Source organism: Naegleria gruberi (genome assembly GCF_000004985.1).
Source record: "Naegleria gruberi genomic scaffold NAEGRscaffold_5, whole genome shotgun sequence".
NCBI lineage: Eukaryota > Heterolobosea > Eutetramitea > Acrasida > Naegleriidae > Naegleria > Naegleria gruberi.
Window position 1 is genome coordinate 72,874 of NW_003163322.1, and position 17,159 is coordinate 90,032.

Genomic DNA, 17,159 nt, shown 5'->3' on the forward strand with positions numbered 1-17,159 from the left:
TGTTTCAAGTTTACAACAAAACAAATTTCCACTAATTTATGGTTCCCGCCAAGGCAAACTTGTGGAAGCTTTCAAAAAAAATGAGCCCAAACCAAATGATCATTCAACCATTCAATCAATGTATCTATATGATTCATCATGCCACAACTGATATTGAAGAATTTTACATGATTGATGCATCGGATGCTGATAATATTGTTAAACGCCTGATTGCAACAGTTAATTTAAACGATTTGGCTAATGTTTCAACAGAAAATGCTCCTATTTGTAGGCTTGAACAAGTCATTTTAGATTGGGAGAGTGATTTGATGAATCAACTTGTTGGATCACAAAAATTAATCAGAGGTTTCGCCAAAACAGTCAAAAGAAGTGAAAATTACTGTTCTTCTTATCGTTCCTGTTTCGTATGGAATAGTGTGAACGATTTTGATGTGAAAAATATTGTTATTGCTGATATCAATGAAGATGGTATTTCATTTGTTGACGGTTTCATGCTCATGTCATATAATAGAGCTCCAAGTCTTGAAAAGAGTCAATCTGTTAATTCTCTCAAATTGGAACCATGCAACGAGATTACAATGCCACAATCAGATATCATGTCAAGAACGGAATCTGTTGCAATTGTTATTCCTTGCTCAAATGTTATCAAAAGAGATTACTCACTGAATGGTTTTTTTGATGGAAAAGACAAGGTTTATTTATTCGATTTGAAGAGTGGAAAATTTGACCTTTCAGTCACTGGTGTTTCATTTGGTGCCACTTTCGTGAATTCTTCTTGTGGAGTTTGTAATGTACCATTCTTGGAGGGTGAGAGATTAAGAGTCTTCTTGCTTCTAAGTTTTAGATTGTATGAAATTGTTTGGAAAGGAGAGGAAAATAATAGTGATCTAATCTTAATCAGACATTTGGAATGGATTGAAAGAATCAATTCTGTCACAAGAATGGATAATTTTGGTTTATTGATTCAATCTAGGTCAAAAGATGGTACTCAATATTATGTCTATTGTCCACAACCTTATAATACAGAGAATTTGAAAAAGGAAGGGAAATTGATAGAATTACCAAAGAGTGTTTATGAGAATGTTACAGATATAGTGTACGCTCCTAAATCCAAGCGTCTCTTGTCTGTGAAAGATGTAAATCTTTCAAAATCACTCAGTTTGGAAGAAATTCAAGTATTACCATCAAACATAATCAAATCAATTTTCAATGAAGAAGAATATTTGGAAAAGTTAAAGTTTGACACTTCATTTAAAACATATCAACCAAGACTCATAACTGATGCATGTGAAGTGGTAACAACAATTCCCAATCATCCAAGAATTAGTCGAGCTTATCAAATTCTTGAAGGAAGACACAATGAAATTGAAATTGTTGCTGGTATTGGATGTAAGAATTATATTGACAAGTTGGGAGATTTAATTTCTAATGATTATGTAGAATTGAATATTGAGGATTTGGCTGATTACCTTGGTGCTCCAGTAATTTATGAACAATATTCTATTGTAGAATATACTTATTTTATCAAAGATATGGTTGATGGATTAAGATCTTCAAAAGCTATTGAATTTTCTCGTGTAACAAGAGGAGGAGGAGGAGGATATGGTTCCTCCTATGCTTACTTTAATGATGATTTTTCGTCCCCAAAGTTTATTGGCATATTATCATGCAGACCAAAGCAACCAGAAGAAGAAGAAGATGATGAAATGGAGGATGAGGAAGAGAAAACTGAAAAAGAGTACGAACAATTGTTCAGAACAAAAGAGTTCAAAGTTGAGAGTACTTCAATGGTTGTCATTGATCCATTTACAACAAACTCTGGCGTAATCATAAAGAATGTAAGACCTGGTATTTGGAATTGGAAAACTACTCACAAATCCAAAGATCATGTGGATGGAGGTTATGAGGACCATTTTTTGACAGCTCAAATAGTTGCCATTCATCAAGATTATTATGAAGAATTAAGTTCTGATCCAAAACTTTGGTTAGTTCCAAACAATGTCTACAGAAAATTGGAGAGAAATCACAAAGTTGAAAGGGATGAATACTATGATGATGAAATTGAGGGAGGATGGTTTGTTATGAAATTGGGTGTAGGGGTAGACGTTGCCATGGCTGGAATCTTTGATGAAAAGTACTTTAATGATGAAAAATGTTTGGAATTGAAGAGAAAACCAAAATCCAAATTTGAAGCTTCTTGCAAGCTTTCGTTTAATTCAGATTGGCAAGATTACTTTTTCAAAAAGATGGAGCAAGATAACTATCCTTCAAAATTAGCAGCACCTTTTGGAATTATTACTTCAAGTGGATATGGAGATGGATGTTATGCTTGTTTATTCAAGAAATCAAAAGGAGGAGATGTTATTGCTGTTCGTCTTGTATTTTGTTAATAGAAAGTCTCAAATGTTGTAAACTAAGAAGAACATCTTTTGAATTGATCATTTACTATTTAATTATTTTGAAATCAAAAGTTTATTATAGAAATTATGGTCCTTGATTAGTGACTGATTTGATGTATTCCTTCCATTTTCTAGAATTATTAAATCTGTAATAGGAATCCATTAAATTTTTGTAAATTTCATAACTTAACGAACTGAATACTGCTGGGTTACAAAGATTTTCAATCAATGGTTTCATTTCTTCCTCTTTTGTCAGATCAATATTTGGAAAATATCTTGTTTGTGAATCCTTCACAACTCTTTTAGGTAATTGATTTACCTTAATATTTTCCTGATTGAGTAAAATGAGTAATTCTCTATACTCTTTCAATTCACTATTGATCACCCTATTGGAAATGTTAACTTCAAATACTGAATCTCCCTCTGAAAGATATAATATTACCATTTCCTTAATTTTTGATATTTTAGATCTCAAATGACTTGCACTAATCTTCCTCAATAAATGTAAATCTTCATAAAAGAGTAAATTCTCAATCGAATATTCATTTTTCAAGTATTGATAAAATAATTCTCGTTCCTTTTTGTGTAAAATTACATAGTCAATTGTAGCTGAGTTAATTGGAGAGGATATTAATTGTTGAATATTCTCAAATACTATATCATTGGTATTGTCTGTTTGTTGGTTTCGTTTAGATTTATATGCAAGGTAATAATTCCACAATGTTCTTAGAATGGTAATTCCAGGATTGCCTGCAGAGCCACCAAGGAAATTCAATCCAAGAACAATGAACAAGTTTCCAATAAGATTAATTATTGGATTGTCAAAGTAGGGAGAAAGAAGAATGTAAATCAATAAGGAAAATCCACTTATTGTGAGAACACATGTACTTTCTATTCTATATACGAAAGGATCAGATTCATAATAAATGTAAATGAAGAAATTCGAAGTCTTTTCTCCTCTTTCCGTATTGTTTCGTCTTTGTTTCTTATAATGGTAAAGAGAAATGAAAAAATCGCTGATTAACAGAATTGGAATGACGAGAAATATTGCAATCGATAGTCCAGCATCCATGAAAAAGATTGCACTTCTATCCTCTTTTCTGCAATATCCACTATACGAATCCCAATTATGGAAAAGTGAACTCCACTTGTCTGGCTTGTGACTTGCTATCTGAACACTAATCATAACATACCAAATAATTACACAAAGAGAAACGAAACCAATTTCTATAATTCTAAACTTGATGACTCTCTTTAAGAAATTCACCAATTTTCCCCTATTCGAAATTACATCAAGATCAGAATTTGACACGCCATCATCGAAATCCAATGCAATATCTTCATACAATGCATTTGCTGCTTCAATTTCAATGCTAGCATTCTTTCTTGAACTTCTCGCAGATAAAGGTCTCACTTGTGTTATATTCGAAACATCTGATGCTGATGATACATTCGTACTAGGTACAGAACTCAAATCAAGAGCCAAAACACCCTTCAAAGATTGTGAAGATCGAGTAAGGCTACTATTCGATCTCGACAATTCCAAATTAGAGTTGGAAGAAGTATCAGAAATTTTCTTATTCGAAAGGGCACTCGCATTCATCTTTTCAAATTGTTTCTTTTTAAATTCTTCCATAGTTTTCACAATTGACTGTCTCATATTCCTAATGATATTCAGTAGTATGAATTTGGCTATCTGAATCGCATATAACGAAACACTTCCAATAATTAAACCATAAATGACATATTCACCAATGAAACAGTAAACATTCTCAAAGGTTATGTAATTTCCTAACCATGTGGGTAATCCATTCGAATCTAGATTGTTCTTGTAGAAGGTTTGAGCATCAAGAGATGGATTAATTGACCTTTCGAATATAAATTGATTCCAATAACTTTCAAAATAAACTCGGATGAATGGAATTGTGTCGAGTGAAGCAGGTAAATGACAAATAACATTAATTGTAGTCAATACAAACGAAATAAACAACTTTGACTTGAGTGGTTCATAATCTCGCAATGCAAATATGCAAATAAACAAAAAACTGTCAAAAATCAACGCAACACAAGCCCTGATAGGTATCAACACGGAAGGGAGGAATTTACTCGAGCTGGTCATGACAATTTCCGCCTCTGCCTGTGTTAAATTACTTGTTATATTGCTCAAAAGAATTGCAAACTCTGTCGTGTTGTAATTTGTTAAAGTGACATCTGAAGGTGGTTCCAATTGACTGGCAGAGTTGACAAAGCAAAGAAAGAGGCACAATACTAGCAAGAGAAATTTAACACCAGCAGCAGCAGGTGCTTTTCTGTGGTGCATTATTTTTGAATATTTTCTGCTATCCTTCAATTGTCTTTTTGGGTGTTAAATATTCATGCAAGTCAACTTTGAAAAATCTCTTGAAAAGGTTTTCGCCCCAAATTTGAAAAATGGTGGTGAGGAATTGGAACTCTGTATCATTTTTCACACACTGACATTAAATTAAACAAAAAACATTCGATTGCATTTGCCGACATTTCCTTAGACGATAAAACACAATTTTTTGATAAACATCTACAAGCTTCTCATTATTCACAAAATATCATCTCGAGCATGTGTAGGAGAAATGAATTTAGCTCAAATATTCATACATCTCGTATTTGATAAAGAAATATTATTCGAATTTAAATTGAAAATGCTGAATTGATTGTACTGAAATAGATTTCCTGTTTTGCTTTTCTAAACATTTCTGGATATTCAGAATTCATTCTTGTCATCATTTCATTCATATCCAATAAACAATGAACTCTCAATTCTTCTAATAATTCATCAATTTTTGTTTCATTCTTTTCTTTAATTAGGAAAAGCAGCTCATTGTGAAGAGAATCAATTTTGGGAATGTTTAGTTCGAGAGGAGAATTTTTTGAGAGAAAGGTTTCTAATATATTGTTGGCTATTTTCATTCGAAATGTCATTCGTCTACTTTTTCTGTAATTTTGAATAGTGTCAAAACAGAGAACTGGTTCAGAACTGTAGGAACGTCTTGAAAAATCTAAAATTGCATTAAAGGTTTCTCTTTCGGATAACAGTTTCTCATAGAGACTTGGTTCTTCATGTCCATTTCCAGATAATCCATTCATTTTCCTCTCTTGATAAATGGCTCTAATAGTTGGAATGGTGATTAATATCACAAGTTGACCAATACTATAAATTGACAAAATCATCTGAATTGGAAAAACATAATCAACCAGATTCGTCAAAACTGAAACTCTAGGAAGTGTAAAACTGAGAATTACACATAAAATCATCAAGATTGTGGTAATTGATGTTTCAATCTTAATGAACCAAGTATCCCTTTCTGAAATTACTACCAAAATTAGAAATATTAAGGTAATCAATCCATAGAATGAATAGAGTGCAACGTAGAGGGTCATTGAATTGGGTCTAACTTTGCAACCATATTGGAAATTATCAAATCCTGAACTAAGGTAAGTATCAGAGAAATTCTCTGGTCCAAAAATTTCTAATAATCCAATAATTAACCACAAGAGAGAATGTAGACTAAACAGAGATAGTTCAATAATAAATAGGAATTTGTTACTGAGAAGAAACTTGTACAGGATCAATAATCGTTTCTGATTTTTGGTAAATGGCTCTTTCAGTGATAGTGAACTTTCTCCACTTTCTTGAGAAATTAAATCATTCACCACTTTTTGAACTTGTGGACTAATTACATTACTCACAGTAGGAGTAGGACCGCTTGAATGCTGAGTTAATAGACGAAATAATCGATTCCTTATCACGAATGCAAAACAAGAATAAAGTGATGGAAGAGTCATGGCCCAACACATGTTTATTCCCATGAAGGAGAATAAAAAACAGGGAAATAAGTCTCTTCCAATAAGCCATCGCAAACATGGTATGATAACATGTATGGAACTGGCGAGAATTGTCGATGAAATCCAATAAATGCCTCTAGATTGAATGTGTCCACTGTTTCGTTTAAGAAAAACGAAAATGAAAGTGAAGAATAGTATAGGAAGAAAGATGATAAGGAGAAGAGTCGAAAGAATAGGAATAATGATGGTATCGGGACAAACACTTGTTTCATTAGAAAGACGAAGTGGACTAAAGTCCCTCAGAGGTATTCCCAATTCGAACAACAATGGGTCGCATAGAAGAGACAGAGTTGAGTTCATTCTTTTTTTTGTTTTGGAAAGAATTATCTCTCTTTCGGTGGTATTAAATTGATGAAAGGCGTAAAATTGTCTAAGTAATATCAATATAAGGATCTGAAGGATTGATTTGTGGTGAGATAATGGTTTGCATATTGTTTGCCTCTTCCTTTTGCTTATCATTTCAATCATCAACATGTGTTCTGCAGAACGAATAAACTTTTTCCAATTATTCAAATTTTCAACAATCATTTTATTTCCTTTTTCAATGCCGCTTAACTGAGGTGGAAGGCGTTTTGACCCTCTTGAATTGCCTTGTACAATTGTTCCTTCATGATTGTCTCTGAGGAGTACTCTGGTAATTTCAAGTAGTTTGTACAGGTCATGACAGATGGAAGGTACATATCTGAGGTCTTGCCAGCATCTGCCTTCTTCAAAACAATAGTCAACTTTGGTCTAAGACTCATAATACCTCCTGAAGGCAATCTTGGAGCTCCAGTTACAAATCTTAAAAAGTCTCTCTTCTCTGAAGGTGTCATTTGAAGAAGAATCTTGAAGAATGTCTTAATTACTCTAGAAGAGTGAGTATAACCATGGTCACATTTTGTTGCTTCAACCAATAATTGCTCAGTCCACTCTTCATCAGCACCAACAAAAATATCACTCAACTCCTTGATGGAGAAACATTTCAGAGATGCAATGGAATTGTGTCCCATTACTGAATTGAATCCATTTCTGATCATTTCCACTTGTTGAATAATACCGTCATGGAGAATGGTATTAGTAACCAGTCTAAGGTATTCCTCGAGATTTTGCAGGGTAACCTCCCTATCTGACCCTCCTTCTACCAACTCAATATCTGTTCCCATTACAGTAAAAGACAGACATAAATCCTCTAACCTTGTTTTACCATCATCTCCAAATGTAATTTCTAACAAGTGAGCAGCTGTCTCTTGATCAGATAATGATTTGGATTTAATCTCATTAACCTTTTGACACATCTTTTGTAATTTACAGAATTGTTGGTAAAGTATTGGATCTATTGTTTCAATATCATAGAAAGTAAGCTTTTCTCCTCTTAAAAGTTTGAGTAAAGCATCAGAGAATGGAATGTCTAATACTCTTCCATCATAAATGGCTCTTCCCAAAAATGTTCCAATAAAGTAATAAAGCTCTGCATCTTTTTCTGGAAGCTTTCCATCGACAAGCCTCTTCAATCTAGGATAAAGCCCTGTCTTGGTTTCAACAAGTCTGTCAAACTTGTCTGCTTCTTTTTGTTCACCTACAAATTCATCTCTGAAAATAGTCAATCCACTCTGTTGTAAAGCTCTGGAAACCAAGTTATAACACTCTACAGTTGGACCCAAACCTGTACCAATCTCATTTTCAAAAATAAATTCAACGATTCTATCTGTATCCAAGTTAATAAGACCTTTGTATGCGCTTTGTAAAATATTTGGAGATCTGGACAGTTTGATCTTTTGTTTTCCTATTTGAATCAATCTTGCCTTTCTGTCTCTGGATTTGAAATATCTATTTTGTATGGTTAAAATTGCTCTTGCAATACCCTTGGTTGTCAAGTCAAAGTATAATTGTCTTACATCAAAAGTGAATAAAAATCCATAGTCCTCGATCAAAAGTTTTAGCCAATGAGGGAAACAGTTTCCAAAAAGATAATATGGATCTTGAATAGATCTTACAATCTTTGAAGCCAATTTAGGGTTAAGGAATATCTTGGATGAAAGTAATACTCTCTTCATGCCTCCAGTGTGAGGCAATACAATAGCTAACTTGCTAATAAAGTTCATAATCTTAAGAAGCTCGAGAATATCAATAGCATCCTTGTCAATACCTTCCTTGATTAACGTATCCTTATCACTCGTATGACTGAAAATGTGAGTGAGAAGAACATCTTCTTTAGATTGTAATAGTTCATTTGGTTCACTCATTGTAGCGTCTTTCACTTCTTCAGTTAAATCAGAAATCTTGAAAGACAAATTTTGAGTAGTATCACCCAAGTTGAGACCAGATGGATGGTTATGAGTACCCTTTCTGTAAAAAACTTCAAATAATGTCATGTTAGGGTTGAGAACCTCACCATTCAAAATAATTGAGTATTGTTTGGATGGTTTATCATCCTCCATAACTGCCTTGTCTTCAAGTAAGTAAGAAGTATCTTCATCTGATTTTGGAGTCTCTACTTCAATATTACCAATATTTCCGATAAATTCGTCATCATCATCTCTTTCATTAATATGGAAATAGCTGAAATCTGGAATTTGAATGGTTTGAGCTTCGGTAGATTGCTCTTTTTCATCACTGTAATTATCTTGCAAATAGTTAATGACATCTCGTACTTTACAGAGAGAATTTGCTTGCAATAGAACTACCTTCTTGTTTTCATCATTTGTCATGGATAACTTGAAATACTTTAAAAATTTACGAAGAACTGATCCTACACCAGTTAAAAGTGTGATAGACTCAGAGTAGTTAACATTCAGGTTTTCTACAGAGTTGAAAACATCAATTAGCTTTCTTACAAACTCGGAAAGATATGTTGGATTGTCATTAGCGTTTGATACTGAAAGAGAAATTTCTAAATCATTACTTTGCGAGAAATTCTTTGATTTACGAGACTTCTCCTTTCCTGCAGGGATGGATTGATCGAAAATTTGAGCAAAACGGTAAACTCTCGATTTTCTATCGTGTGTATCAGCTGAAAGATATTCAATAAGCGTTGGAATGATATTACTATTGATAATTTCAAAGTAGGTAGCAGAGTCATCAATAATCAACAAATCTCTCAATTCTGTCAATAGTTTTTCTTCCTCTGATTTGCAAGTAAGCAACTGTTTACCAATAGCCTGCAAGGCAATAAAACCAGAACTTTCCATTTTCATATCTTTTGTTCTGGTAATGTAATCCTTGTAAAAAAGTTGAGCTTTAGTTACAGCATACACTGCAAGCTCATTATTCTTGAATGATGCCTTCTTGCTTCTTTCAGTGTACAATCTTGAGGTTTTTGGTATTTTTGGATATTCAACATGAGGATGAACCCAAGCAACAGAAATTTTTTCAGGGTCTTCATACTTTTCCTCTTCCTGTGGGGTCTCTCCTTCCTTGACTTCTTGAGGTGGTTGATTTTCTCTATTCTTAATTCTTTCATTCTTTTCTATTGCTTGCTTTTTCTGATTTTCTTCTTTCTCTTTTCTTTCCTTTTCAGCTTTTTCATAGGCAGCAATAGTATTCTTTTTCATCTTTTCTAACATCAACTCTTCCTTTGATTTTTCATCCATTCCTGAAATATTTTTGATTCTATAGGTGACACCTTCTCGCAAGAAATAGAGATCAAAAATGTCTGGTAACTTTTTGGAAAGCATTTCACAAATTTGCAATGCTGTTGTAACTTTACAAATGTCATCGCTGGAAAGAAGGGAGGCCAAAAATGTTGAAAATGGAATATTCTTCAATGTTTCTGTTAACATAGTAGCAGAAGAATGGTAAACAACAGTACCAATAATCTGCAATACTAAATTATTAACTGAGTCATTTTGACTTGATGAAAGCAAGTTAATTAGTGGTTCTAATAATACATCAGTTGCTGTTTGTAACAAGATAGGCTCTTTTTCAAGAAGTGACTCTATTTGAGAGTCCTGTACAGTATCAGTTTCTGGTAGTGATTGGTCATTTGGTGGTTTTACCCCGGTCATCTTTACCATTAGCTTTTTTCTATTGGAGTGAGAGAGTTGACAAACTAATTCTTCATTTCTAGGCATCTTTGGAAGTAGTGCTAGTATAAAGTACATTATATCTAAAAAGCATTCATGAAGTCCTCTTTCATGAAGCAGTAAACCAGGTATTAAATTAATCAAACCTTTGGAATAAATCTCTTTGGCAATTTCATTATTTGAAGAAACACTCTTCAACATTTTTAAAATCAAATTGAGTGAATTCTTTGAAGTTTTTTCATTAGAAATAATATCAATAGCCTGATCAATTAGAGAACAAGAGTTAATAAGTTTTGACAATTTTTCAGATTCCTTCAAGAATGGATGAGTTATTCTTGTTAAACTAACAATTGCATTTTCAACCATCAATGGATCTGATGCTGTTAAAAATCTTGAAATATTTGGAAGAATGTCACAAACTAGTTCAAAATCTGCTTTTCCAATATTTTTAGATAAATTGGCAGCAATTCTTAAAATTTTCTTTTGCATATCTACACCAAAGAAATCAATATATGTTAATGAAGCCATTAAAACGCCTTCTTTGAGAAGTGCAGCACCATATTGATGAGAAAGGTGTTCAATAATTTGTAAAGATATTTCTGCCAAATCGATATACTCAATAACGAGTACCTTTGAGGAAATAATTGAAATACCTCCATTAGAGGAAACAAATGAGCACGATGCAGGATAAATGTCAATCATATTTAACAATGTTCTAGCAGCAAATACCATCAAATCATATCTATCGTCACTATTAGCCATAATGTTTAAAAGTTCTGGAATGAATCTATCTACTCCCATTCTACTGAGAGCTTGTTCATTAGATATGGAAACTATATTGCACAAATCTGAAACTGCATCGAATTGCTTTGTTGGATCACAATAGTCTTTCAATCCTTGCAGAATTTCTTCCATTCTTTCTGGAGGCAAATTACCACCTCTCACGAATTGATTTCCATAATTTTGAATAATGTTCTCAAGAGTAAGCCCGCCAGTAGAGGTAAATGTTTGATCCGAATTTTGTTCGCTCATTTCTTCTTCGTCGCTAGAGTCTTCTTGATCAGAATCTATGTAGCTATTTGTTATTGTTGTTGTGCTTTGGTGATGATTGCTTTCTCTGCTGGTTGAACTCGCTTCAGCAATTGTTGTATTTTTAGAATGTGTTTTTTTTTGTTTGAAGGTTTTCGGAAAGAAGCCTTTGAATGATTTCACTACTCGCCAACTAGAATTTCCAGAAGTTGGTTTTAATGTTGTTGCTGTATTGTTGTTATTATTACTATTAACAATATTAGAACTAGTTGTTGTGTTTCTTGAATTATTATTTACAGATGAAGAGCTGATTGTGATTTGTTGATTTGAAAGCCTTGTTTCCTCTTGATGACTTTTTGATCTAAAAATAGTTTGATTGTCTGATGTTGAAGGTGTTGGTGTAACAGTGATGCTTTCAGATTGTTTTCTTTAATGTTATTCATGATAAACATGTTGATAATCGGATTGAACCTACCTCTTCTTATTCTTCTTGTTTTGATTTCTTCTCTTTCTCTTTGTACTACTCCCTTGCATAATATTGTTGAGTAAAGAGTTTTTTTTTAGTTTTGTAAATCCAACAAAATCTGGAAGCAAGCCTAATTTTGTGTTTGATTGAACAAGAATCCATTAAGAAAACAAATTTTGAATGAAGCCAACACCAAAATAAAACAATTCAATTTATTAATACCTAACAAGTCGATGTGCTATTAATGAAAATTTGCTAGTAACATTCTAATCCACTTCCATCCATTGAACTCTTCACAAGCATTCCCACAAGGAGTTATAAATAACTTGGATAACTCGTCTAAATACCTTGAGTTTTTCCAATAAGTCAAATACAATAGCAGCTGTCGAAAGATAAAACAAAAAGTCCTCATTGCTACCACCGACTTTCTTGCTACACCAGCGTTTTAAATAGTTTTTCATAATAATAACAGTAACTTCATCAGTTAACTTTTTTGAATCAATTGTAGCATATTTTATTCCGACTCGAAAATCCCTCCCTCGAACTCTTTAATACATCGCTCTCATCACTAGCACTCACAGCTTTTCATAATAATATTACGCTTGGAGGAACTTGAGTCTTGCTGCGAACATCATCAACTCAAAAAAATCATCAACAATCGATTAACTCTTCGTGATTTTGGTTACCTTTTCCAACTGTACTAGTATTTGACCATAGAATAGATTTTCATAGGTTTTCTGCTATTATCATCATTAGAATTTAATCTCGTAATTTGGATCATTTTCTATTAGAGAAAGCGGAAATAACATACAGCTTGGTTAAAAAATCAAAATTTAAACTATTATTTAAACACTAACTCAAACTCTAAAGTTAGATTATATTGGAATTTAAAGATCAAGAGAAATTCTTTCTTTTAACCGACGAATTATTTCTAAATAGGATCATCTTTTTTATTCTGATGATAATTTCGGAACGACCAACAATGCAAATATCTTGCTCAACATCTAACACATCAGGTTCTTCTAATTCTTCTTCATCGAAGAAAAAACCATACAAATCAGCTCTCCGTGAGGAGATGGCAAAAACATTTAACAAATTTATAGTTCAAGAAAGAGAGCAGAAAGTAAATGGAGAATCAAAGGCTAAACCTCTATTTGTAACAACACCATTAACCGCAGTATGCCCATCAAGTAATATCTTTCAACAAGGCTTATCTCAAGATACACCACATTCTGCTAAAGCCATCGGTAGTTTTAATCAAAGTATATTTGATTCATTATCATCACCAACTCCAAAACAAACAACAGAAATTAATTCATTCCAATATGTAACATTCTCAGAAGATGATGATGAATACGCAAAACCGATTGATGATCTAAATAGTTTTATACAAACATATTTATCAGCAATAATTGATGATGAAGAAGAATATGATGATGGAGATGGTTTTTCTCTCATTACATCAAAACCAAAACCTTTAAAAACAAATTTTGACCTTGATTCAACAACAAGTACAATAAGCACAACAACAGATTATTCCTTCGATGATGAACCACCAACTCCAAAAACAAAACCAAATATTTCCACGTTTGGAGGTTGTGGTGGATTTGGCTTTGATTTTACTAGTTTGCCACCAAAAAACACATTTTCATTTTCTGATGATCAAGGAGAATCACTGAAAAAACCACACAGTTTCACATCAACAACAACAAAGCAATTCCCTAAAAAAGCCAGTGTTGATCTCTTTGCAAAACCAATTCAATATGACAGATTAGATGATGAATTTCAAGTAAGTATTATTATTTTGTATTATTTCTGATCTAGTTTAATAGTCACTCAAAAAATTTGAAACAAGATTACAAAGAAAGAGTGGAATGCATACAAGTGCATATAGACAACATAATTTAACAAAGAATAGGTATAAAAACATTCTTCCAAATGAGAATACAAGAGTATTACTCCAATCAAAGGAAAGATGTGAACCTGGATCAGATTATATCAATGCAAATCATATTATTACCCAAACAACTCAAAATTTCAAAAGAATTAAATTATCCCCTCCACCTACCTATATTGCCACTCAAGCCCCTTTACCTTGTACATTTGCTGATTTTTGGAGAATGATCGTTGAGCATAATAGTACAATTATTGTAATGCTCAGTAGTGAAGTGCTATCTTCAGATTCAGAGAGTGATGAAAGTAACAATGCTGATCAATTTGATCAATGTTTTAATAAGAACAAGGTGAATAAGTATTGGCCTTCACTCTACGAGAAAAAACTTTATGGAGATATTGAAGTTGAAACAATTTCGGAAGAACAAACAACTTATGATTTCGTTTATAGACAATTTTTAGTTTTTGGAGATGGTCTGCCTGATTCTGGTAAGAAGATTCATTTCTATCAATATACAGGTTGGCCTGATATGGGAGTTCCAGATAGTACAGTTTCATTCTTTAAATTAATAGAGTGCATTGACAATCTGATGACACAACCAAATTACCCAAATGGTCCAATTACTATCCATTGGTAAGTAGTAATATTTTTAATTTTCAATAATTAATAATTTAATATTAGCTCGGCAGGTGTTGGTAGAACTGGAACATTTTGTACAATACATATTCTCCTTTCTCAGTACAAGGAGTACCTAAGTTTACCAAAAGAAGAGCGAGATAACGATAATCCGTTTGATTTTAACATTTATAAAATTGTAAAACAACTGAAAAATTTGAGAGTAGGAATGGTGCAAAGAAAGGAACAATATAGATATTGCTACTATGGTGTTCGGGATGGAATTAAAGAAATACACTCACAATTTTTTTAATAATAATTATTTTAACATTAACTTTTGTGAATGAACTTAAAGTTCCGGTTGAGAAATAAATGGAATGATCCATGAAAGTAGATTATTTCTCAGACATTCATTCTGCTCTTCATTGGACATGGAGCTTAGAGAACTCAGAAATGGATGCTGTAATATTTGTTCATAGCTTGGTCTCTTATTTCTATCAATTTGAAGACAACATGCCACAAAATCAATCATTTCATTAGAAGCAAAGGCCTCTCTCAATATTTTCAAAGCATTATCCACATAGAGATTGAAATCAGTATAGCAACTGACAACATCTTTTGTTGTATCTTGAGGATGCTTTCCAGTGAATAATTCCACTAATACAAGTCCAGTACTCCACAAATCACAGTTATAACCATACTTTTCCTCTCTCAATCTCTGAAATTATTGTTTTGAAAGGAATGCAATCAAATTAAACATACCTCAGGTGATAAATAAATTCTTGTTCCACAAATTGTATCGTAGGTTGTGTCATAAATACCAGAATTTCCAATATTAAGGTTTTTACCATTCGAAAGACCAAAATCTGATATTTTCACTTCACCATATTTACTCATCAATACTATATTATATTTCCACATTAAAATTCAATATTTTGTTTCACACAATTAATAAAATTCAATATTCCAATATTTTTAAATACTACATACTATTAGAAGGTTTAACTATTCATCAATATTTCAATAATCTCTTTCTCAAATTAAAAACAACTTACTATCTCTATGAATAATATGTTTCGATCTCAAATATTGCAATCCCTCAATGACCTTCTTAATAATAACTGCACATTCCTTCTCTGACATGCAGGATCCAGAAGCATATCTCTGTAGAAATACTTGTGGAAGTTTTCTAATGGTTTTAACAATTTTCTTGATTAATTCCTTATTTCTCTCATTTTCCTGCTCTGATAAACGATCCACATTCTTAACTTCACTCCCCATTGGGAATAAACTTTTTGTAGATTCGGAACGAACTAAGAGTTTTAAAGTTTTTCTGGTGAGATCGATAATGTTCATGATGGTTGATAAACTTCCAATATCCATGTATTCCATAACCAAGTGTACAGTTGTTTCCTTGTAGAAACATTCGTATAATTTTACAAGATGAGGTGATTCACTATTCGAAATGAAGGTAATTTTACAAAATTATATTCGAAATGAAGGTAAATAATACTCACCTTGTGTAGATGGTATGAAATTCCCTCCAAATATAATTATCCTTTTCATCATCCCACTTTAAATGAATCTTTTTCAGAGCATAATACTTTCCGGAAATAGTTTTAACTTTCGAATAATTATTACACATAAATTTGATGAGGACCTACCCAAGAAAACAGTTCCAAATTGTCCTTTACCTATCTGTATCATTTGTCCTGTCATTATTTCCTGTACAATTTCACTATTTCCCTTGTCAATATATTGATTATTGACAATTTGTTTAATTCCATGTTCTCCGATGGCATATATAACTTTATTCGAACTTAAATCCATAGCAGTTATAACAGAATCAGTTTTTAATGTAACATAACAAGTATGTGTTCTAGTAGTCTCATCATCTTCCATGTCATCTGCCAAAAAAGCTGACAAGTTTGCAGGAATCATTTTTTTTCAATATTTTTAAATATCACATCCTATTTTCAACCTTTCCAAATAATTTTTATTAATCAATTTCATCATCCACTTGATTTCCATCATCTACCTTCCTTTTATATCAAAATTTACAAAATCAAAAACATAAAAAAAAAATGTCATCATCACTAAGAGCTTTGAGAAAAGTTGATGAGGGAGAGTTTGATTTGAGCAAGGCACATCACGTTCGTTTAATTTCCCTCATCAGAACACAAATTGCCCATCCGACTGGTGATGGAGAAATTATTAAACAAGCAACGAATGGAAATTTAACAAAATTGAAGGAATGTCTGGAGAATGGAAGTTGTATTGATGAAGTAGGTGATTCGGGGGTGAGTTTTTAATAGTTTCAGATGATGATAATGATCAATGGAAATTTGTATTTTGCGATGGAAAATTCATGAAATTGTGTGGTAAAATTTGAAATGATTTCGAATTGAAATTGTGTTGATGGGGGTGAGTAGAGAATTAATGCATTGATGATGGCTATTCATAAGGGACATAATGAAATGGTCAAGTATTTATTGGATCAAGGAGCTGATATGCACTATATCAATCATTCGTAAGTTGTTTTATCAAATGATTAGTGATTGAATTTATGCAATAATATATATTGGAAATAGTCCTTATTGTGACACTGCATTGCATTGGGCTGCCTATTACAAAAATCCACAAGCTTGTAAAATGTTATTGGAAAGAGGAGCTTTGGGTGATATTCCAAATTATTCTGGAGTGACACCTTTGGATGACGCACGTAATCATTGCAAGCAATGTGAAGCTCTCATTCAGGAATATTTGGAATGCTCTCTTGTTGCTAGGAAGAGAATTGAGAAATTTAGAGAAATGCTGTTGAAAAATCCATCACTGGATGTTGAAATTATTGTAACTAACTTGTAAATAATCAC

At 32.5% G+C, this 17,159-nt stretch overlaps 7 protein-coding genes across 7 annotated transcripts; 3 read left to right on the plus strand and 4 right to left on the minus strand.

Annotated features, from left to right (window-relative positions):
• Positions 1-80: 80 nt before the first annotated feature.
• NAEGRDRAFT_46075 (uncharacterized protein) lies at positions 81-2,390 on the plus strand (the record flags this gene model as incomplete). The annotated part of the gene is made up of 1 exon (XM_002681536.1): positions 81-2,390. The coding sequence occupies one exon, from the start codon at positions 81-83 to the stop codon at positions 2,388-2,390; it is 2,310 nt and encodes a 769-aa protein (XP_002681582.1).
• A 94-nt stretch (positions 2,391-2,484) lies between these two features.
• Positions 2,485-4,719, minus strand: NAEGRDRAFT_46076 (uncharacterized protein; the record flags this gene model as incomplete). The annotated part of the gene is made up of 1 exon (XM_002681684.1): positions 2,485-4,719. One exon carries the CDS (start codon positions 4,717-4,719, stop codon positions 2,485-2,487), a length of 2,235 nt encoding a protein of 744 aa, XP_002681730.1.
• A 344-nt stretch (positions 4,720-5,063) lies between these two features.
• NAEGRDRAFT_62871 (uncharacterized protein) lies at positions 5,064-5,519 on the minus strand (the record flags this gene model as incomplete). The annotated part of the gene is made up of 1 exon (XM_002681685.1): positions 5,064-5,519. The coding sequence occupies one exon, from the start codon at positions 5,517-5,519 to the stop codon at positions 5,064-5,066; it is 456 nt and encodes a 151-aa protein (XP_002681731.1).
• A 1,269-nt stretch (positions 5,520-6,788) lies between these two features.
• Positions 6,789-11,314, minus strand: NAEGRDRAFT_78240 (HECTc domain-containing protein; the record flags this gene model as incomplete). The annotated part of the gene is made up of 1 exon (XM_002681686.1): positions 6,789-11,314. The coding sequence occupies one exon, from the start codon at positions 11,312-11,314 to the stop codon at positions 6,830-6,832; it is 4,485 nt and encodes a 1,494-aa protein (XP_002681732.1). The 3' UTR covers positions 6,789-6,829.
• A 1,113-nt stretch (positions 11,315-12,427) lies between these two features.
• On the plus strand, positions 12,428-14,600 carry NAEGRDRAFT_78241 (non-receptor type protein tyrosine phosphatase). The gene is made up of 3 exons (XM_002681537.1): positions 12,428-13,566; positions 13,610-14,304; positions 14,353-14,600. Exons 1-3 carry the CDS (start codon positions 12,736-12,738, stop codon positions 14,597-14,599), a joined length of 1,773 nt encoding a protein of 590 aa, XP_002681583.1. The 5' UTR covers positions 12,428-12,735; the 3' UTR covers position 14,600.
• A 35-nt stretch (positions 14,601-14,635) lies between these two features.
• NAEGRDRAFT_62874 (uncharacterized protein) lies at positions 14,636-16,227 on the minus strand (the record flags this gene model as incomplete). Its single annotated transcript, XM_002681687.1, has 6 exons — positions 14,636-15,004; positions 15,049-15,188; positions 15,277-15,291; positions 15,342-15,742; positions 15,804-15,909; positions 15,951-16,227. The coding sequence occupies 6 exons, from the start codon at positions 16,225-16,227 to the stop codon at positions 14,636-14,638; spliced, it is 1,308 nt and encodes a 435-aa protein (XP_002681733.1).
• Positions 16,228-16,370: 143 nt separating this feature from the next.
• Positions 16,371-17,151, plus strand: NAEGRDRAFT_62875 (uncharacterized protein; the record flags this gene model as incomplete). The annotated part of the gene is made up of 3 exons (XM_002681538.1): positions 16,371-16,586; positions 16,719-16,816; positions 16,878-17,151. The coding sequence occupies 3 exons, from the start codon at positions 16,371-16,373 to the stop codon at positions 17,149-17,151; spliced, it is 588 nt and encodes a 195-aa protein (XP_002681584.1).
• Positions 17,152-17,159: the final 8 nt, after the last annotated feature.